Genomic DNA, 20,685 nt, shown 5'->3' on the forward strand with positions numbered 1-20,685 from the left:
GGCGTTGGCTTAAGAGAATGTTTTAGATGGTTTGATTTTCTATCAGAGCATTAGACTTTCCCCGTATTAGCAATGAGGCTGTTTTTCATTCTTACCATTGGTGCATTCATTGGAGTAGCACTTTTAATTTCCTTCCATAACTTTTCCTTTGTGTTAACAGCTTGGCTGTTTGGCACAGGAGGCCTAGTTTTTGGTCTCTCTCAACTTTCGACATGGTTTCCTCACTAACTTATCATCTCTAGCTTTCCATTTAAAGTGAGAGACGTGCCACACTTCTTTCAACGCTTAGAGGCTATTATAAAGTTATTAATTCCAATATTATTGTGTCTCAGAGAGCAGAGAGGCCTGGGGAGAGGAAATGAGACAGAAGAATGACAGAGCTGTCAGAACACACACATTTCAGTTCACTGTCTTACATGGGTGTGGTTTATTGTGCCCCAAAACAGTTACAGTAGTATTAATAACATCAAAGATCACTGATCCCAGATCCCGTGGCAGGTATAATAATAAAGAAAAATGTGAAATATTAGGAGAATTACTAAAATGTGACAGAGACAAAAAGTGAGCAATAGCTGTTGCAGAAATGGTGTTGATAGTTGTTTGATGCACAGTTGCCACTAAGTTTCAATTTGTAAAAATGCATCATCTGCAAAGGGCAGGAAAGTGAGGCACAGTGAGATGAGGCGTGCCTGAAGTCGTTTCCCTTTGTTTACAAGGTGTTCTTTCTTTGGTGTTTTGTTGTTTGTTTGTTTGTTTTTGAGACAGGATCTTGCTCTGTCTTCCAGTCTGGAGTGCAGTGGTGCGATCTCAGCTCACTGTAGCCTCGACTTCCTGAGCTCAGGTGATTCCCCCACTGCAACCCCTCAAGTAGCTGGAACTACAGGGGCATACCACCGTGCCCAGCTAATTTTTTATATTTTTAGTACAGCCTGGGTCTTGCCCAGCTGGTCTTAAAGTCCTGGGCTCCAGTAATCCACCTGCCTCGGCCTTCCAAAGTGCTGGGGTTGTAAGCGTGAGCCACCGCACCCCGCATTCTTCTTTCTTGTTGGAACATAAACATCTTTCGGTCAAATACTAAATTCTTGCCCCTTTTTGTTTCCCCAGCAAATAAATGTGCAGTGATAAGGAAGGCAGTTCTCCTTTGGCTATAAGCACCAAGGTCACTCTTCCTTTTTAGTCTTTTTTCCTTGTGCTAACATTTTCCACTGTTATTCTTATTTATTTGATATTGCCAAATTTGCATGTCTTCCCATTGAATACTCCTGCAAAGCAAGGAGACTTCAGAATAGATAGGGTTAATCCACACGATAGTAGTACAGTAGTGCTAAGACTGCTGATTGCCTGAGTGTGGGCCCAGTGGAAGAACTGTCACTTCAGTAGCAGACTGCCCTCCTCACAAGCCCTGCTTGGCACTTCTCACATGCCACGGCTTTAATCAACTCTAGGGCAAGAATCATTCCCCTCTAACAGATGGACATGAATTTAACCAGACAATAAACCATGTATGTGCCATAAATACGTTTGCTGAGGGCATGATTCCCAGTATAGAACTTTAAGAACAGCTGTCTTATGGGCTACTATTTCTTGGTGAGATAATTTGTTAACCTAATTCTGAAACAGATTACATTTATAAAGTTAATTTTTCGGTGGCTTCCCCACTACTAGCAGTCTAATTATTTTGGGGGACAATTTTTGTAAACAAAAATTTTTTTTTTTTTTTCTTTTTGAGACCGAGTCTCACTCCATCACCCAGGCTGGAGTGCAGTGCTGGGATCTCAGCTGACTGCAACTTCCACCTCCCGGGTTTGAGCAATTCTCATGCCTCAGCCTCCCAAGTAGCTGGAATTACAGACATGCACCACAATGCCCAGCTAATTTTTGTATTTTAGTAAAGATGGGGTTTTGCCGTGTTGGCCAGGCTCGTCTCAAACTCCTGACCTCAAGTGATCTGCCCACCTCGGCTTCCCAAAGTGTTGGGATTACAGGCGTGAGCCACTGCGCCCGGCCTGTAAACAGAACTTTTTTACGTGAGTTGTTCTTGTTTTTTTTAAACATAAGTTTTTTTTGTTTTTTTTTTTTTTAAAGCAAGATGAGGAAGACTTCAGGACCATTGCGATAGATGTAGGGACCACTGCAATGAGGTCTTGCAGTGGTGGAGAGAGATTGTACTCAACTCCTAGTACAGCATGGGTAAGTAGGAATAGGCAGCCAAGGAGTGGGGTGGGGTCAGTGGCTGGGAAATGAGTAAGAGGAACCCCTGGGATGTGGGGCATCCTGGCTCAACCAGGCTTAGAGGGTTCTTGCTAAAGGCAGGCCAGGGTGACCAGACATTATGTGCGGGATCTATTTACATGAGATTTTTAAAAAGCTAATTTGATGTTTCCTTTCCAAATTTGGTGTCATTTGTCTCAAAGGACTCTTTAGCCTTTTTGGCATTGCCAGCAACTTGTTTGAGTGCCTGTGGGGAATGTGATCATTTATTGTGAGCAGTCATTTTTTTTTCTTTTTGTACTTCTATTAAATTGCTATATACACTGTTACTTCAATGGTTTTAGCTGTACAGGTTTTTTTTGTTTGTTTGTTTTTGTTGTTGTTTGTTCGTTTTGAGATGGAGTCGACCTCTGTCTCCCAGGCTGGAGTGCAGTGGCGCGATCTCAGCTCACTGCAACCTCTGCCCTCCGAGTTCAAGTGATTCTCCTGCCTCAGCCTCCTGAGTAGCTGGGATTACAGGCGCCTGTCACCACGCTCAGCTAATTTTTTGTATTTTTAGTAGAGACGGGGTTTCACCATCTTGGCCAGGCTGGTCGTGAACTCCAGATTTCATGATCCACCCGCCTGGGCCTCCAAAGTGCTGGGATTACAGACGTGAGCCATCACATCCGGCCAGCTGTACAGTTCTTTATAAATACAAGTGTTTTGTCTTTCCACTTCTTTCTGTCATTATCTTTGAAGATGTTTTCGTTCTGTCAACATTGCATTCCCCATGGAACCTGTGCAAATTGAATATGAAGTATTTGTTCATTTTGCATTCTTTAGAGGATAACTACTATTGGTGTATATTTTCAAGGGTGTGATCTACCAAGCGAAGTATAAATTGCTGTAAAACTGGAAAAGCATTTGAATGAGTGAAGCAGATGTTCTCTTAGCATGAAGCAGATGTAAAACTTGCAAGTGTCTGTCTAATAAAGTATAGCATTTGGTTCTATACAGCTGGTGCTAGATTACCAATTAATCATGTTTGAATGCATTTTTACTAATTAGGTCCCCCCTCTGTTCTTTATGCATTCTGGCTATATTAAAGGGAGAGATGGGACACAAGAGCTTTCTACCTTTAGTACTTTGAGCAACGTTTTTTCTTATTCCCTGGTCTTTTATTCTTAGAACCATATAATTCACTGTTTCATTCTTTATTGGCTCTCCAGTTTGATTTGGGATGTAGGTGTGACATGAGGATTTTCACACTCCTCAAGTGCCTTTGAGCACTTTAAGGAAGCTAGAGAAAAGAAAAATAATGTAATTAACGTTGTTGTTGTTCTTATTTGCATGGACAAAAGCTAGTATTTGCTCAGTTAACATCAATTCATAGCCTCTGTGGTTATTTGACTGAGTAGGGGTTTGAACATTCTAGAAACGAGTGATACCAGGTTGGTTTTATATTCTCAAAAGCAATAGAGCACGTTTTCTCAAAGATAAAAAATGAGTGGGTTAACATAACTACCCAGAAGAGTTGCCTTTACTGCTATGAAAGATACAACACAAATCACTAGCAATGAAAGTTTAAAAATCTGTATCATTATATGGTAGCCTTTTTATAAAGCAAGTGTGTTATTGAAATTAAATTTTAAGCCCAGGCACTGTGGCTCCTGCCTGTAATCTCAGCACTTTGGGAGGCCACAGAAGGAGGATCACTTAATCTCAGGAGTTCAAGACCTGCCTGGGCAACATGGCGAAACCTTACCTCTACAAAAAATATAGAAATTAGGCGGACATAGTGGCATGTGCCTGTAGTCCCAGCTACTTGGAAGCCAAGGCAAGAGGATCACTTGACCTGTAGCAAAGGCTACAATGAGCTGTGATCATGCCACCGTACTCAGCCTGGGTGACAGAGTGAGACCCTGTCTCCAAAAAAAAAAAAAATAAATTTGAGAACCTGATGGGCCTTTTTTAAATGCTTGATTTCCCCAGGATAAATTTGTTTTCTGTGAAAGGAAGTTGAATATATAAGATTTGCTACCCTACCTCCCATTTTTCTAAAAGGAGTTAACAAACAATGGTAAAAAGATTTAGAGGGTAGCAGAAATACATTAAATAAATAATTTCTAAGTCTGAAGATAATAGCATGAATAGTTCTTTCTTTCTTTATTTTTTGAGGCAGGGTCTCGCTCTATCATCCAGGCTGGAGTGGCTTGATCATGGCTCACTGCAGCCTCGGCCTCCCAGTAGGCTGAGTCTCAACCTCCTTCCTCAACCTCCCCAGTAGCTGGGAGTTCAGGTACATGCCGTTATGCCTGGCTACTTTTTTTTTTTTTTGTAGAGACAGGGTTTTGCCATGTTGCCCAGGCTGGTCTTGAACTCCTGAGCTCAAGCAATCCACCCACTTCAGCTTCCCAAAGTGCATGGCTATAGGCATGAGCCACACTGCACCCAACCTGAGTGGTTCTTTTAATGAGATGTTTATTACCATTTGAAAATTAGTTGGAGTTAGGGGGAAGCAAAATGAGCTAAAAGAAGTTCATTAGCTAGAAAATGAGATGTTCAGTATTTATCACTTTCCCCCATTGGGTTTGTGGAATGTGGATCTGCTATAATATGAAAAAGCATGGCCGGGTGTGGTGGCTCACACCTGTAATCCCAGCACTTTGGGAGGCCGAGGCGGATGGATTACCTGAGGTCGGGAGTTTGAGACCAGCCTGACCAACATGGAGAAACCCCGTCTCTACTAAAAATACCAAATTAGCCAGGCGTGGTGCACATGCCTGTAATCCCAGCTACTAGGGAGGCTGAGGCAGGAGAATCGCTTGAACTTGGGCGTTGGAGGTTGCAGTGAGCCGAGATCGCACCATTGCACTCCAGCCTGGGCAACAAGAGTGAAACTCCGTCTCAAAAAAAAAAAAAAAAAGACAGATCGAATTATATTTTAGACAATGTGTTAAAGATTCTAGGACATGGTTTGTTTTGTTTTGTTTTTAACACTGGTATAAAAGAATCTCTAATGACATAGATTATAACTTTTTACTTATTTATGCTTTTACAGGTACAGGTTAAGTATCCCTCATCTGAAATGCTTGGGGCCAGAAGTGTCTTGGATTTCAGATTTTGGATTATTTGCATCTACATAATGAGAAATCTTGAGGATAGGATTCAGGTGTAAACATGAAATTCATTTATGTTTTATGTGTACCTTATGCACATAGCCCGAAGGTGATTTTATACAATATAGTTCATAAGTTTGTGCATGAAACAAAGTTCGTAGACACTGAACCATCAGAAAACAAAGGTGTCACTATCTCAACCATCCTAATGGACAGTCTATGGTTATTTGGCATCACCATTGTTCCTGACTCTGAATTTACATGGTACCTTTATAAGTAATCATTTTGTTATACTTATTCGCACATAAGTACTTAACAATAAAAAATATGACATACCATCAATACAGTGAAAAAAATAACACTTTCAGGGTAACTTGTGGCATCATATTGGCTCTCAGAAAGTATCCAATTTTAAAGTGTTTCATTTGGATTTCAGCTTTTCAGGTTAGGGCTGCTCAACCTATAAATAAAGTGTATCATCTAACAGTATTAATTGGATTATTCCAGAAAGTCTTCCGTGTCATTATTGCTCATTGCTTCTATGTTTTATAGTAATAATTTAAATTTAATAAAAGTACCTTGTAACTAAATTGGCTAATAGCTATTACTTTTAAGTTTTCAGTTCTTCTGGGGTTGAATACTTATCTAAAAGCAGTTTAAATATTTCATATATCCATTTACCTGCATAAACCTCTTCCCACCAGGGTTACACTTGTCAGAGTAAAATTCATGTGTCTGCCTTATTTGACTACAAATGCCTTTTATTCTTAGAATAAAATGAAAATGATTGATCTTATGTAATATTGATAGCTTTTAGGTAGGTGTCTAATGCAATTATATTTCTTTTCATTTGGGAGATTTTTTTTGTGTGCCATCCCTGTTTTGTGTCTCACTGATGTTACATAGGAATGGTGATGTATTCTTTAAAATTTTTTTTAAAATTAAACATTCACTAAAGTAAAGAATAGTAGGACAGACTCCCATGTATCCCTCACTCAGCTTTAACAATGATCAGCCTTCCATTCTTGTTTGCCAAGATTTTTTGAGACTATATTTTCAGAGTTTGTTCTCTTTCCAGTTGCAGTTATGTATCCTTTCTACAGTAACAATATGTATTTAAACAAAACTAGGTCACATAAACCCATAGGATCTAACTCTGTTTTAGGAAGTGGAGCGAGAAATCTCATTCAGAACAGAGTGTGGCCTGTATTACTCCTACTACAAGCAGATGCTGCAGGCTCCAACCCTCTTGCAAGGTAATTACAACTGATAGTTTCATTTGGGGTCTCCTGCATTTTTTTCAATATTTTAGTCAGAAGTACTGTGCACTAAAAACCACTTAAATGCTCTCTAGAACATGTGTAGTTTTTCCATGCTAATGTCTAATCATTTCATGAAAATGTTTTTTGCTCTGGAAGAAGTTATGTAATACTTTATATAACCCTCCTCTCCTTGCCTTCCAGCTCTGTTCCATCCCAAAAGTAATATCTTTGCAATTTCATGGTTTTGTTGCTGAATTTTCTCATGATCATTTTGGAAGAGGTATTTGCAGGTGAAAGGAGTATTGTCTGAGAACAGGAGGCATTTTGGTAACACAAATGAAAACTACAGTTGTCCCTCTTGTCCTCAGTGCCCTATTCATTACTTTATTTCACAGTTGCCATTTTCCTGCATTTTTACTTCCCCTAAGTGGGTTAGACCCCACACTCTGCCTTTACTCCATCTAATGAAAGCCCCAACATGGATCTCTTCTACCTAATACATACTTGATCGGTTTAGCATGAGTGCATGTGACAGAAAACTGCTCTTTTATAGGCTTTATTTGGAGTCAGCTTTGACATTTTTGGTGGCAGTTATTCATAAATTATTTTTTTGCTGTTGTTTTTGAGACAGGGTCTCACTCTGTCGTCCAGGCTGGAGTGCAGTGATATGATCATAGCTTGCTGCAGTCTCAATCTCCCAGGCTCAAGCAGTCCTCCTGCCTCAGCCTCCCAAGTAGCTGGGACTACGGGTGTGCACTACCACGTTCATTTTTTGTTTTGTTTTGTTTCTCTGTGGAGACGAAGTCTCACTCTGTTGCCCAGAGGCTGGTCTCAAACTCCTGAGCTCAAGTGATCCTCCTACCTCAGCCTCCCAGAGTGCTGGAATTATAGGCATGAGCCACTGTGCCCAGCTCATAAGTGATGTTTTTTACTTGTAGTTTTATCATCTAGGAGACATGACATTTTGGTTATCTTTGGTTTTGTGCCATAAAAATTAATGAGTTGGTCCCTGTGTTGATAGCCAGTCATCCATAATAAGGGTAATAACTTACCAGCCCTTCACTTAGTGGTTTTAGCAGTCATTGACAATTATCATCTGTAGTTCTTATTTCAGAGGGGATGCAAATTAGTGACCTTCTAATTCTGTCATTCCTCCTGTATTTATTAGTTGGAACTCTGTTATAGAGAAAACCTCATTAATTGTTTGGCTACCTTGCAGTACAGTTTATACAAGAAAGACAGGCTTAGTATTCATTTTTTCCCCACACAATCAAACCTTGTTATTCACAGATCCCATAGTTGCAAAATCATTTACTTCCTAAAATGTACTTATAACCCTAAAATCAGTATTAATAGTGCTTTCACAGTCATTCATGGACACGTCTAGAGCAACAGAATAGCCTCTGGCATGCGTGTTTCCCACAGAGACTGAATGAGGCGACACTCTGCCTCCTTGTCTCGGCTCTCACACTGCAGTGTCCTTTTCAGAAAGTCTATTTCATGCCACGTCCTTTGCATTGTTTTGCTGTTTGTTGAAGTTTAAAATGATCCTCCGAGGCTGGGTGCGGTGGCTCACTCCTGTAGTCCCAGCACTTTGGGAGGCTGAGGCGGATGGATCACCTGAGGTCAGGAGTTCGAGACCAGCCTGACCAACATGAAGAAACCCCGTCTCTACTACAAATACAAAAAAATTAGCCGGGTGTGGTGGCGCATGCCTGTAATTCCAGCTACTCGGGAGGCTGAGGCAGGAGAATCGCTTAAACCTGGGAGGCGGAGGTTGCAGTGAGCTGAGATCACGCGACTGCACTCCAGCCTGGATGACAGAGCGAGACTCCATCTCAAAATTTAAAAATTAAATAATTAATTCATTAATTAAAACATGACAGACTCTTAAATGGCAGAAATTTATTTTCTCACAATTTAGAAGGCTGGAAGTCTGAGGTTAGGGAGCCACATGGTCAGGTTCTAGGGAGGGCTCTCTTCCTGGCTTGCAGACAGCCACCTTCTTGCTGTGTCCTTACATGGCAGAAAGAGAAGAGCGAGTTCTCTGATGTCTCTTATAAAGCCACTAATCCCATCATGAGGGCCCATAACTCTCCAACTCTTAGGTTGGAGAGTTACCCCTCCATAACACTCCTGTGTTAGACTTTAGGCTTGCCATAATGTGATACCACAGACCGCGTGGCTTAAACAACAGAAATTTTTCTCTCCCTTTTGGAGGCTAGAAGTCCAAGATCCACCTCCTGTTAGGATTGGTTTCTATTGAGGCCTCTCTTCCTGGCTTTGTAGATGCCCTTTTGTTGCTGTGTCCTCACGTAGCCTTTCCCTCTGTGCAAATGCAGAGAGAGCACAAGGGCAAGCTCTTGTCTGTTCCTCTTATAAGAACACCAGCCCTATCAGATTAAGACCCCACCCGTGTGACCTCACTTACCCTTTATTACCTCCTGTAGGCCCTGTCTCCAAGAACAGTCCTATTAGGGGTTCAGGCTTCAGCATACAAATTTGAGGGGGACACATTTCAGTCTACAGCACTTCCTATTGAGGGACATCTGGGTTGTTTTGGATCAATCTTTTGCTGGTACAAATGGTGCTGCATGAGTGACCTTGTGCCGATGTCATTTTGTATTTTTGCCAGCCTGTGTGTGGGATTGATTCCTAGATATGGGCTTTCTGGGTCAAAGGGTAAATTCATATGTGATTTTGCTGGATACTACAAAATTCCTCTCCATAGAGATGACACCATTTTGTATTCCCAACTGTAGTATATAGGAGTCTACTTTTTTATGATCTCACAGAGTGTATTGTAAAACTTTTTTTGCCAGGGCAGTAGGTGAGAACTAGCATCCCTCGGGGTAGTTTTAATTTGCACTGTTTTAATAGGAGCAAGGTTGAGCATCTTCTTCTCTGTGGAAGGACTGTGTGCATGTTTTCTTCTGTGAACTATCCATTCATGCCTTGGATTAATTAGCCAGGTTACAGTGACAGAGGACCTCTATGGCTGTGGATCTCTATAACAGCAGGTCGAGTTCTCCTTCATCCTTCTCATGACGTGTCTGCTGTGAGGGAGCTGCAGCTCTACTCTGCCCCCAACATCTGCACATTCAAGCCCTATTTGGAACGTGCCAGTGTCATGGCAGAGGGCAAGAGCAAGAGCTGGTAGAAATATGCCTTTTCTTCTAAAGCCTCTGCTCAGCTGTGGCTTACATCCACTCACATGCCACTGGTTAGAGCACATGGCCAAAGCCGTTCTGGGGATTGGAGAAGGAAGGCCATGTATACTCTCCCAAAGGAGATACTGCAGGTTGCATGGCAGGAGGGCAGGGTGGAGAAATGTGAAATCCTCTTGCCCGCATTTCTAGAGAAGGACCTTGTGGTGGTGGTGGTGGTTTCATTCCAGTTACAAAAGTTTTAATTTACCTATGTTTGTGTAAATGTTTAAATGATGTCCATTGAATATGTGGTAAGCTCTCTGAGGGCAGGAGTATGGTTTTTTTGCTTACTCTTATATCCCCAATGCCTACCACAGTCTCTAGCACATACTAAACAATCTGTGCGTAGTTTTGAATGAATGAATAATTATGAGTGTAATTATTTTCTTCCTGACTTTTCACATATCAATCTTAGGTTTTCATGGCCTAATATATGATAATAAAACTGAATCTATGAAGACAATTAATCTCCTTCAGCGAATGAATATTTACCAAGAGGTTTTTCTCAGTATTTTATATAGAGTTCTACCCATACAGGTATGTTATGTTTTGTGATACTGAATTATTAATATCAGATGAAAGTCAAAGTCTGCCATTTTGAGCTGAAAGTTGTCACATCTGTCTTTCTGATCTTCAGCTGGTTTAGTAGAAAATCAGCAATACCATATTCTTTTTCCATGTATATTGTGAACTTTATAAGATACTGCTTTTTATTTACGTAAGATACAAGGTTTTTGTACATAGATGCTTCCTGGCTTATGTATGTATGTGGTCTAGAAGCTAATAAATATTTTCATTTGCTCTCTGTAATCAGGAGTGATTACACATTCACTCCTGATGGATCTTTGAGAGAAAAAATTTGTAAAGTCAGCAAATCACAATGACCACTTCTCATGTGAATGACGTATCATCGGACAAAGTTAGGTATAAAACTTTCTAGAGTAAAGAGTGAAGCCAGACCTCTCACGGACTTCCTTCCCGTCTCTTCTCGGTGGCGGGAAGAAAGGCTGCCCGAACGCTTCTCTAATAGATGAAAGGGGTGTGGGCTTGCTGCTTGGAATTAGGGGCAAGCTCCTGCATATTCTGTTCCTACTGTCATGTTTTAAATGGCACTGAGGAGGGTTGGGGCTCACCTGACAAACATGTTTTATTGTTCCCTTTTACAGAAATATTTAGAGCCGGTTTATTTTTATATTTACACCTTATTTGGGCTCCAGGCGATCTATGTCACAGCTCTTTACATAACCAGCTGGCTACTCAGTGGTACGTGGCTGTCAGGACTGTTGGCAGCTTTCTGGTATGTCACAAATAGGTGAGTTGGAATCAGTAGTCTTCTTTTCTTTCCAAAATGTAAGTAAAAATGAAGTCACTTCATTTCCAGCTCAGAGAAGTTTCTTCTGCCACATTTGTTTGGTTGAGAGCAGTTTCTCTTTGGTTTGCCTGGTGGTTTACTCAATTTTTCTTATTTAGTTAGGGAAAAAGTGCTACTTACATGTAATTCCAGCTGAGGAACAGAGAGCATTGAATTGCATATCAAGAAAATCATTCATAATAATCCCAAACCTATTATCTGTTTGCTGTGTGATCAAGATTTCTCCAGCCACATACGTCATCTCTTAAAGGGTTTTTTAAATTGGCAAATAATAATTGTACATATTCATGGGCTACATAGTGATATTTCAATGCATATAAAGTGTATAGTGATCAGATCAAGGTAATTAGCATATCAGTCATTAAAAAGTTTTTGGGGTTTTTTTGCTCTTTTTTAAAGCCAATGAAGATTTTTTAAAATTTTATTTATTTAGGGGTTGTTTTTGTTTTTTGTAGAGACAGGTTCTCCTTATGTTGCCCAGGCTGGTCTTGAACTCCTGGCTTCAAGCAGTCCTCCCACCTTGGCCTCCCAAAGTATTGAGATTACAGGCATGAGCTACTGTGCCTTGCCTAAAAAGTTTTAATTATATCTTCACTATCAACCTTAATAGGGTTGTGTATGGCTCTCAGTTAGTAGAGCTTAAAGATGTACAAATGCAAGGGCGTTTTTGCCTTATTTAATATCTACTATTATAAGCAGTAGAGCCTTATGAAATCACATTTTTAAAAAACGTATTCAAGATCATTAAATCATTGCCTGACCTACAGTGGCAACACCAGTATTCAATAGGAGTCTTAAAACTTGAACGTGAGTTCTAATACAGGTTTTATTTTGTAAGTCTAAGCAAATTACGTGTTATGACAGTCCTGTTGGGGGTTTACTGTATGCCAAGCACTTTACAATATGCGTTATATGTATTCTTCTAAGAACCCTATAGAGTAGATATTATTATTATCCCCATTTTAGAAATGATAAAATTGAGGCTTAAAAGGTTACATTTTGTATATAGATATACAGACATCTATATATATTTCTTTTATATAGAGATATATGTAGATATGGATACATTGTTTGATACATTGTTTCATATATATATCTCTATATCTTTTATAGAGGGATATATGTAGATGTAGGTACCTTGTTTGATATGTAGATACACACGTGTATTATGTGTTACATATGTGTATCATTTATTGAATGCCTAGTATGTGTGGGGATGGTGTACAAAGATGAAAAATCTTACCCATACTTGCCCTCTTGGGATTCATGTTCTAGAGAGGCAGGAAGTTTTTTTAAAAATACTGTCAATGACATATTCAAGACTCAAGTGTAAAAAACACCAAAGAAATACAGAGAGAGGGAAAATGTATATTGCCTCTTGACACTAATAAAGTGAGGGAGAAATAAAAGTAAGGGTTTGGCATGATACATTTGTGAGTTTAGGAGTAAGGCTAACCTGGGCTTGAACCCTAGGTGCTAAGGGCATACCCATGGACAGAGCACTTAAATGTTCTCTATGCCAATTTTATGTTACAGGGATGATGATGATGATGATGATGATGATAAGGACAATTATTGAGAACCAGTGGCCAGAATCTTAAGTATACTTGTCCTTAATACATCTTTCACTGAGGAAGTCTTTGAGGAAATTATTGTAAAAGCTATCACTTTGGCCATTTGTGTTTTCTTTTGTGCAGAATAGATACCACAAGAGTTGAGTTTACCATCCCACTGAGGGAGAACTGGGCGCTGCCATTCTTTGCAATTCAAATAGCAGCAATTACATATTTCCTGAGACCAAACTTACAGCCTCTTTCTGAAGTAAGTGTTTATAAAATTTCATATATTTTAATCCCCCAATTTTATATATGAAGCTTCAAAAATGTGATGTGCTTAGTATCCCAATGCATGTGAATAGTTCTTATTCCATGACCAATTTTTAAACTTGAGTTAAATTAAGTTTTCTTTTCCTGAGCTTTTTCCTACTTTGCAAAGAAAATGTTTTCATTTTTGATGTTAAAAATGTACTCTACATAATCTACCCTTAAATAGTTGCAGCAAACCCACACACAATTTCTGCAAAACTGTCAGAATTTTTAAGCCCTTGCTCTTGAGATGTGATTTGGTGCATTATCGCCTCCATAATAGTGTGGAATACACACACCGTCTGTGAATATTTATATGCAAAGTGTCACTTTATGATAGTTAGAGCTTAAATAACAAATGCAAGGGTTTTCAGAGCAACAGTTTATGGTTTTTCTGTTTGGTTTATAGAGATACTGGCTGCTCTTGAGAAAACTTGTCTGCAAAGTTTTTTATTACTAGAGACATGTAAATTATACAAAGGTTTTCTTTTTACAGAGGCTGACACTTCTTGCCATTTTCATATCAACTTTTCTCTTTAGTCTGACATGGCAATTTAATCAATTTATGATGCTGATGCAAGCATTAGTGCTGTTCACACTGGACTCCCTGGACATGCTGCCAGCAGTGAAGGTGAGCTTTGCTTTCTTTTCTCACTTGAGATTTTGGCCATTTAGTGTTTTTATATCATAGAATGAGATGAAAATATGCAAGTACTTATGGATAAAATTGAAGCTGTTTCTTAGATCTGCTGTAAATTTGCTGTGGCCAATTGAAACTGAGTAATTTATGAAGCCTAGTTTGACCTTCTTTACTTTTATTCTGCTTATTTTAAGTTAAAAAATGGAATGGATTTATTTTGGGGCATAAATGCCTAGGTCAATTGTTATTTATAGAGATGACTTAAATTTTAAAATATAAGATAGCTCTTTTAAAATGTCTTACTGTGGACTGCCACTTTTAAAAAAGAATTCAGTAGGTATATAACAGCTTTTTTGTAGTACTTTATAAAATTTTCATAGTCACATTTAACTAATATGGGATGTGAATCCCTGTTGACTGGCTGAAAGTCACATGTGAAATAAAGAAACCAGTATCTCTCCTAGTGTCTGCTGCTGTCATTTAATCACATTTTTTCGTGTGCAAAAATGTGATTTTATGTATTGTATACAGTTTTAAGATGGCTTATAGTTACTATTCTAAAGTAGTAGTAACTTAAATATTTCCCAAGTATAATAAAATACTTTCTCCAGATCTAAGGCGGCAGCGTAGCCCAAGGATTTGCACTCATTTATTCCATATCAAGGGAGATCCAATAAGCTTCCATAGCTGACTGAGTCTGAATTAAGAAACATAAAAGCCTACCAAGAAATACACATTGCCTGTCTACTGAGACACTGTAATAGGATGGGCACTACAGAAAATGCCAGTATGTGTAATTCATTGTCATAGCCACAGTTTGCCTTTTAGCTTGGGAAACAAAGGTTACAGACAATAAGAACAAGCAGACAAATGATAGCTGCTAATTAGCTATACTAATATATCTAAAAGAAGAAAAGTTATTTTTAGGCAGAGAAGTGTTTACAGAAGTAAGAAGCTAGAACTAGACCACCTGGATGACAAATGAGGGCAGAATTTGGGTGGGATGTCAGGGGTGGGGGCAGAATAGGAAGGTAGAATAGAGCAAGAGCAGGTAGACAGGACAAAGTTTATATATGTATATAAAATGTTTAGTGTTTCTGCAGGTGTGCCAGTGGCCACTCCTACACTGCTGGTAACCTGTACACTCCTGTAATCTTTCTTTAGTGTAGTTTCACAGTAGGTATCAAAAGCCTAAAAATGCATTTGCCTTTTCACCAACATTTCTACCCCTATAAGTTTGTCCTAAGTAAATAATCTGTCATGTTCATTTTAGTTGTATTGTAATAAGAAAAAGCTGGGCAGAAAAGATAAAAAGAAATAAAAAACTGGAAATGACTTAAGCCAATAGCAATAGGATATACTTAAATAAATGATGGCATATCTATGCAATCAAATATTATATAACCATTAGTTCCCCCATATTTTTTTTGAAAAAGCAAAACATACACAACATTTTAAAATAATATAGCTAATTTATTTTATATTTAGTTCTAAACTTTGTTCAACTTTTACATTTGAAACTGTGTTGGTATTAGAAGTAGTTTTAAATATCAGACTTTAAGGAGGAACATTATTACAATGAAAGGATCCTGAGTTATAAAACTAAATTGCGCTATCAGCTCTGAAAATAACTGGCTCTTTCAGCTTAAGCAAGTGATTTAACTTAGTTTCTTCATAAATTAGAATCACTTCTCTCTAACCATGTCAAATGGGAAAGAGTTGGAATAATTGGTATAGAAAAAGGTAATACAAATTCAGAGCTCAGTGTGGTGACAAGAAGCAGTACCTTCTACAGTACATTTTGTCATCTTTTCATGAATGATGAAACTTACCAGCAAAAGCTCAAGTTTCCACTCAGAAATGTGAACAGAGTAAAACAGAACAGCAAGCATATTATAAAGTGTATACTTTTGCTTAATTAAAGGCTAAAATATGGAGGTTAATAAAGTTTTCTTAATCTATTGTGGAAACAGACGCATTCATGATACATGCTTAAGAGATCGTGTTAAGTACCCTATATGGTTCCAGAAAAGAGGGAGTAGAGACATTTCTCCCTGTTCCTCCCCAAAGTACATTGAAAAACCTTAGACAGTATATGTATATAACAAACATAAGAGGAATTTGAGAGGTAGAGAGAAGCAGACTGCCTGGGGACCTTGAGACCGGAGGGAAAATTTGACAGCAAGTTTCTTGGGTTTTCTTTTTGCCCCATATATCCTTGACTGGGTGCTGGAGAAGTCAGAAACCTGGAAATAACAATGGACTCAAACAAACAAAAAGCCTCCTCCCTCTAGCAAAAGGACCAGAAGAGAGGAAGCCTAACAAGACAGAAAACTTTCAAACATTAACTGCCTTATTCTAGCCAAATGCTACAGAAAAAAAACCACAGCCCCACTCCCACCTCCATCAGTAAAGTTCAGTGGGAAGCCTAGATTCCTGCCCTCACCTAGCTGTCACTAGGCATGCCTCGCTTCCTGCCAGAGCTATGTCAGAGACGTCTAGTGGGGAACCAGAACTTTCACCATCTCCCAGAGACATCTGTGAAGGCCACTTGGGAAACTTGGACTTCAACTCTCACTTAGTGGTAATGAGACATCCTGTCCCCTCTCTCTCAGGATGGTGTCAGAGAAGGCCAACAGGGAGGTTGAGACTCTAACCACCACCCAGATGTAATAAGCCTTTATCTACTGCCCTACCCCATGCTGTCGGTGCAGGCCATGTAAGGAGCAGTGGTGACGCACCTCTATCTCTCCCAGCCAGCATGTGTCAGCAGGGACCTGTAGAGAGCCTGAACTTTCACCTTCACCCAGCAATAAGGAAGTACACCTTCCGCTGACCCCTAGATGTCAATGGAGGGCAAGTGGGCACCTTGGACTTCCATTTCCGTCTGGAAGTACCGAGGCAGCACCCTTCTTTCCCCGTTAGCATAGCCTTGGCATAGTTTGAATGTTTTTGTGATCCCCCACCAAATTTATATGTTGAAACCAAAACCCCCAAGGTGATTGTATTAGGAGGTAGGGCCTTTTAGGAGGTGATTAGTGCCATTATAAAACAGGCACAAGGGAGCTGTTTCACCCCTTTCACCATGTGAGGAGGACACAGCCAGAAAGTGCCATCAGTGAACCAGGAAACAAGCCCTCACCAGCCACTGAATCTGCCAGTTTCTTGATCTTGGACTTCCCAGCCTCCAGAACTATGAGAAGTAACTTTTTTGTTGTTTATAAGCTACCCAGATTACAGTATTTTGTTAGATAGCAGCCTAAATGGACCAAGACACATGGTGTCACAGGAGGCCTGCTAACATGGCAGATTTAAATAAGATCCAGGGTCCCATAATGTAATAGGATACAGTTAAAAATCACTTCTTAGGCCGGGCGCAGTGGCTCATGCCTGTAATCCCAGCACTTTGGGAGGCCGAGGCGGACAGATATTTGAAGTCAGTTTGAGATCAGCCCGGGCAACATGGTGAAACCCCGTCTCTACTAAAAATACAAAAATTAACTGGCTGTGGTGGCGTGTGCCTGTAATCGCAGCTATTCAGGAGGCTGACGCAGGAGAATAGCTTGAGCGAGCCAAGATGGGGCCACTGCATTCCAGCCTGGGCAACAGAGCAAGACTCTGTCTCAAAAAAAAAAAAAAAAAAGAAAGAAAAAATTCTTATATTAAGAATTAGGAAAATCTCTCTTGAATGAAAAGAGACAATAGATGCTAACACTGAGATACACAGAAATTAGAATTATCTTACAAGGAATTTAAGGCAGCCATCATAAAAAAAAAGCTTCATTGAGCAAAATTACAAACACACTTGAAACAAATGCAAATACAAACTCTAAGCAAAGAAGTAGAAGATACAAAGAAGAAGCAAGTGGAAATTTTAGAAGAGAAAAATTCCAGTAATCAAAGTTTAAAACTCAGTGGATGGACTCAACAGCAAAATGAAGTAGTCAGAGGAAAGAATCAGTGAACTTGAAGATAGAACAATTTAGAAATTACCTAATCTGAACAACAAGAAAAAATAGAATGAAACAAAAATGAACAGAGCCTCAAGGACCTGTGAGACTATAATGAAAAGTCTAACATTCAGGTAATCAGAAACCCAGAAGAAGACAAGAAAAGAGTTTACTGACGCTGAAAAAAGTATGCAAAGAAATACTTTTGGAAAAAATAGTTGAAATTTCCTCAAATTTGGAAAAAGCTATAAACCTTCAGAATCAACAAGCTGAACTAATATCAAACAGGATAAATCCAAATAGAGACACACTAAGACACATTCTAATCAAACTTCTGGAGACTAAAGATAAATTTTAAAAAATTGAAAGTAGTCAGAAAAATACTGTACCTATAGGGGAAAACCAATTTAATTGACAGTGAATTCCTCATCAAAACCCATGGAGGGGCTGGGCGCAGTGACTCACGCCTGTAATCCCAGCACTTTCAGAGGCTGAGGCGGGTGGATTGCTTGAGCCCAGGAGTTTGAGACCAGTCTGGGCAACATGATGAAGCCTCATCTCTATAAATAATAATAAAATGATTAGCCAGGCATGATAGCACATGCCTGAGGTCTAAGATACTTGAGAGGCTGAAGTGGGAGAAATTGAGGCTTCAGTGAACTGTAATTGCACCACTGCATTCTAACCTGGGCAACAGAGCAAGACCCAGTCTCAAAAAAAAAGAAAAAAAACCATGGAGGCCAAAAGGAAGTGGCATAGTATTTTCAGATGCAGAAAAAAAGAACCGTCAAGGCTGGGCACAGTGGCTCACGCCTGTAATCCCAGTACTTTGGGAGGCCGAGGCAGACGGATCACAAGATCAGGAGATCGAGACCATCCTGGCTAACATGGTGAAACCCTGTCTCTACTAAAAATAGAAAAAATTAGCCAGGCAGGGTGGCAGGCGCCTGTAGTCCCAGCTACTTGGTAGGCTGAGGCAGGAGAATGGCGTGAACCTGGGAGGTGGAGCTTGCAGTGAGTCTAGATCGTGCCACTGCACTCCAGTCTGGGCGACAGAGCGAGACTTCGTCTCAAAAAAAAAAAAAAAAAAAACCGAAAAGAACCATCAGCCTACACTCCTATACCTAGTTAAAATGTCCTTCAGGAATGAAAGGGAAAATCAAAACATTCTCAGTTAAGGAAACTAATATTGCCAGCAGTCCTACCATAAGAGAATGGCTAAAGGAAGTTGTTGAAACAGAAAGGAAATGAGAAGGAATTTAAGAGCATCAGAAAAGAAGACAAGGCAATGAAAAAAGTAAAAATGTGAATAAATATAACAGACTTTTCTTATTCTCTTGAGTTTCTAAATTATGTTTGAGGCTGGGCGTGGTGGCTCACAGCTATAATCCCAGCACTTTGGGAGGACGAGGTAGGCGAATCACCTGAGGTCAGGAGTTTGAGACCAGCCTGGCCAACATGGCGAAACCCCATCTCTACTAAAAATACAAAAATTAGCCAGGTGTGGTGATGGGTGCCTGTAATCCCTGCTACTCAGGAGGCTGAGGCTGGAGAATTGCTTGAACCTAGGAGGCGGAGGTTGCAGTGAGCCGAGATTGTGCCATTGCACTCCAGCCTGGGAGACGAGCGAAACTTCATCTCAAAAAAAAAAAAAAATTATATTTGATGACTGAAGCAAAAATTATAACACTGTCTTATGTGGTTATCTATATGTAAAAGAAATACTTAAAATAATATAAATGGGAAGGGTAATGAGACTTAAATGGAGGTTAGGGTTCTATGCCTCACTCAAACAGTTAAAATGTCCATACCTCTAGTCTGTAAGAAGTTATTAATGCATAATGTAATAGCCAGAATAACCACTTTAAAAAGCTATACGAAGCAGTACATGAAAAAACAGTACAGATAAATAAAAATGAAATTCTAAAAATGTTCAGATAACCTACAGGAAGGCAGGAAGAAGAAAGCAAGAATTAGAAACAAGCAAACAAAAAAGAATAAAAGAGCAGATTTAAGACTAAAATAGCAATAATTACATTAAAGGTAAATGATCTAAATATACTAATTAAAGAGATGGCAGGGTGGATTTAAAAAAGCATGACCCAGCTGTTGTCTAAAACACACTTCAAACACAACAATATAGATAAATTGAAAGTAAAAGGATGGAAAAAGATACAACATGCAAGTATTAATCAAAAGAAAGGAATAGCTATGTTAATATCAGAGAAAGTAGATATCAGAGCAAAGAAAATTACTAGGGACAGAACAGAACATTATATAATGATAAAAGGTTCAATGTACCGAGAAGACATAGCAATCTTAAGTGTACCTGCACCAAACAACAGTACTGCAACATGTGCGAAGCAAAAACTGACAACTGAAAGGAGAAATAGAAAAATTCACAATTGCAGTTCGAGACTTCAGCACCTCTCTCTGGACAATTGATAGAACACCAGACAGAAAATCATCAGAGATATAGAACCCAACAACACCTTCAACTGACAGCATCTAATAATCATTTATAGAAACTCCACCCAGTAACAGCAGAATACTCATTCTTTTCAAGCATTCACAGAATACTTACCAACATAGACTATCTCCCGAGCCATAAAACAACAACAAACATAAAAGATTTAAGATTATAGAGAATATAATCTCTGACTACAATGGATTCAAATTTGAAAACAATACAGAAAGATAACAGGAAATGTTTCAATACTTGGGAATTAAGCTCACTATTACATCTATAGTAGTAATAGCCAGAATAACCACTTTAAAAATATATAAAGATATACACTAAAAAAGAGTCTAAGAGGAACCTTGGACAGCATTGAACTCAACGAAAATGAAAGTGAAGCATATTTAAATTTGTGGGACACATCCAAAGCAGTATTAAGAAGAAAATGTGTAGCACTAAAATGCTTATATTAAAAAAGACAGAGGCCGGGCATGGTGGCTTACGCTTGTAATCCCAGCACTTTGGGAGGCCAAGGCAGGCGGATCACGAGGTCAGGAGATCGAGACCACAGTGAAACCCTGTCTCTACTAAAAATACGAAAAATTAGCCAGGCGTGG

The 20,685-nt window shown here is 39.3% G+C and overlaps 1 protein-coding gene across 3 annotated transcripts in view; it reads left to right on the plus strand.

The window, feature by feature from the left end:
* DPY19L3 (dpy-19 like C-mannosyltransferase 3) overlaps window positions 1-20,685 on the plus strand; it is an 81,695-nt gene that overhangs the window by 22,187 nt on the left and 38,823 nt on the right. For all 3 annotated transcript variants that reach the window (XM_032170361.2, XM_032170362.2, XM_058425237.1), the window contains exons 4-8: window positions 6,478-6,568; window positions 10,199-10,320; window positions 10,950-11,095; window positions 12,853-12,976; window positions 13,517-13,651. In XM_032170361.2, the coding sequence (XP_032026252.1) occupies window positions 6,478-6,568; window positions 10,199-10,320; window positions 10,950-11,095; window positions 12,853-12,976; window positions 13,517-13,651 (618 nt within the window). The remainder of the gene's footprint in view (window positions 1-6,477; window positions 6,569-10,198; window positions 10,321-10,949; window positions 11,096-12,852; window positions 12,977-13,516; window positions 13,652-20,685) is intronic.

This window comes from Hylobates moloch, unplaced genomic scaffold (assembly GCF_009828535.3).
Source record: "Hylobates moloch isolate HMO894 unplaced genomic scaffold, HMol_V3 SCAFFOLD_12, whole genome shotgun sequence".
Lineage (NCBI taxonomy): Eukaryota > Metazoa > Chordata > Mammalia > Primates > Hylobatidae > Hylobates > Hylobates moloch.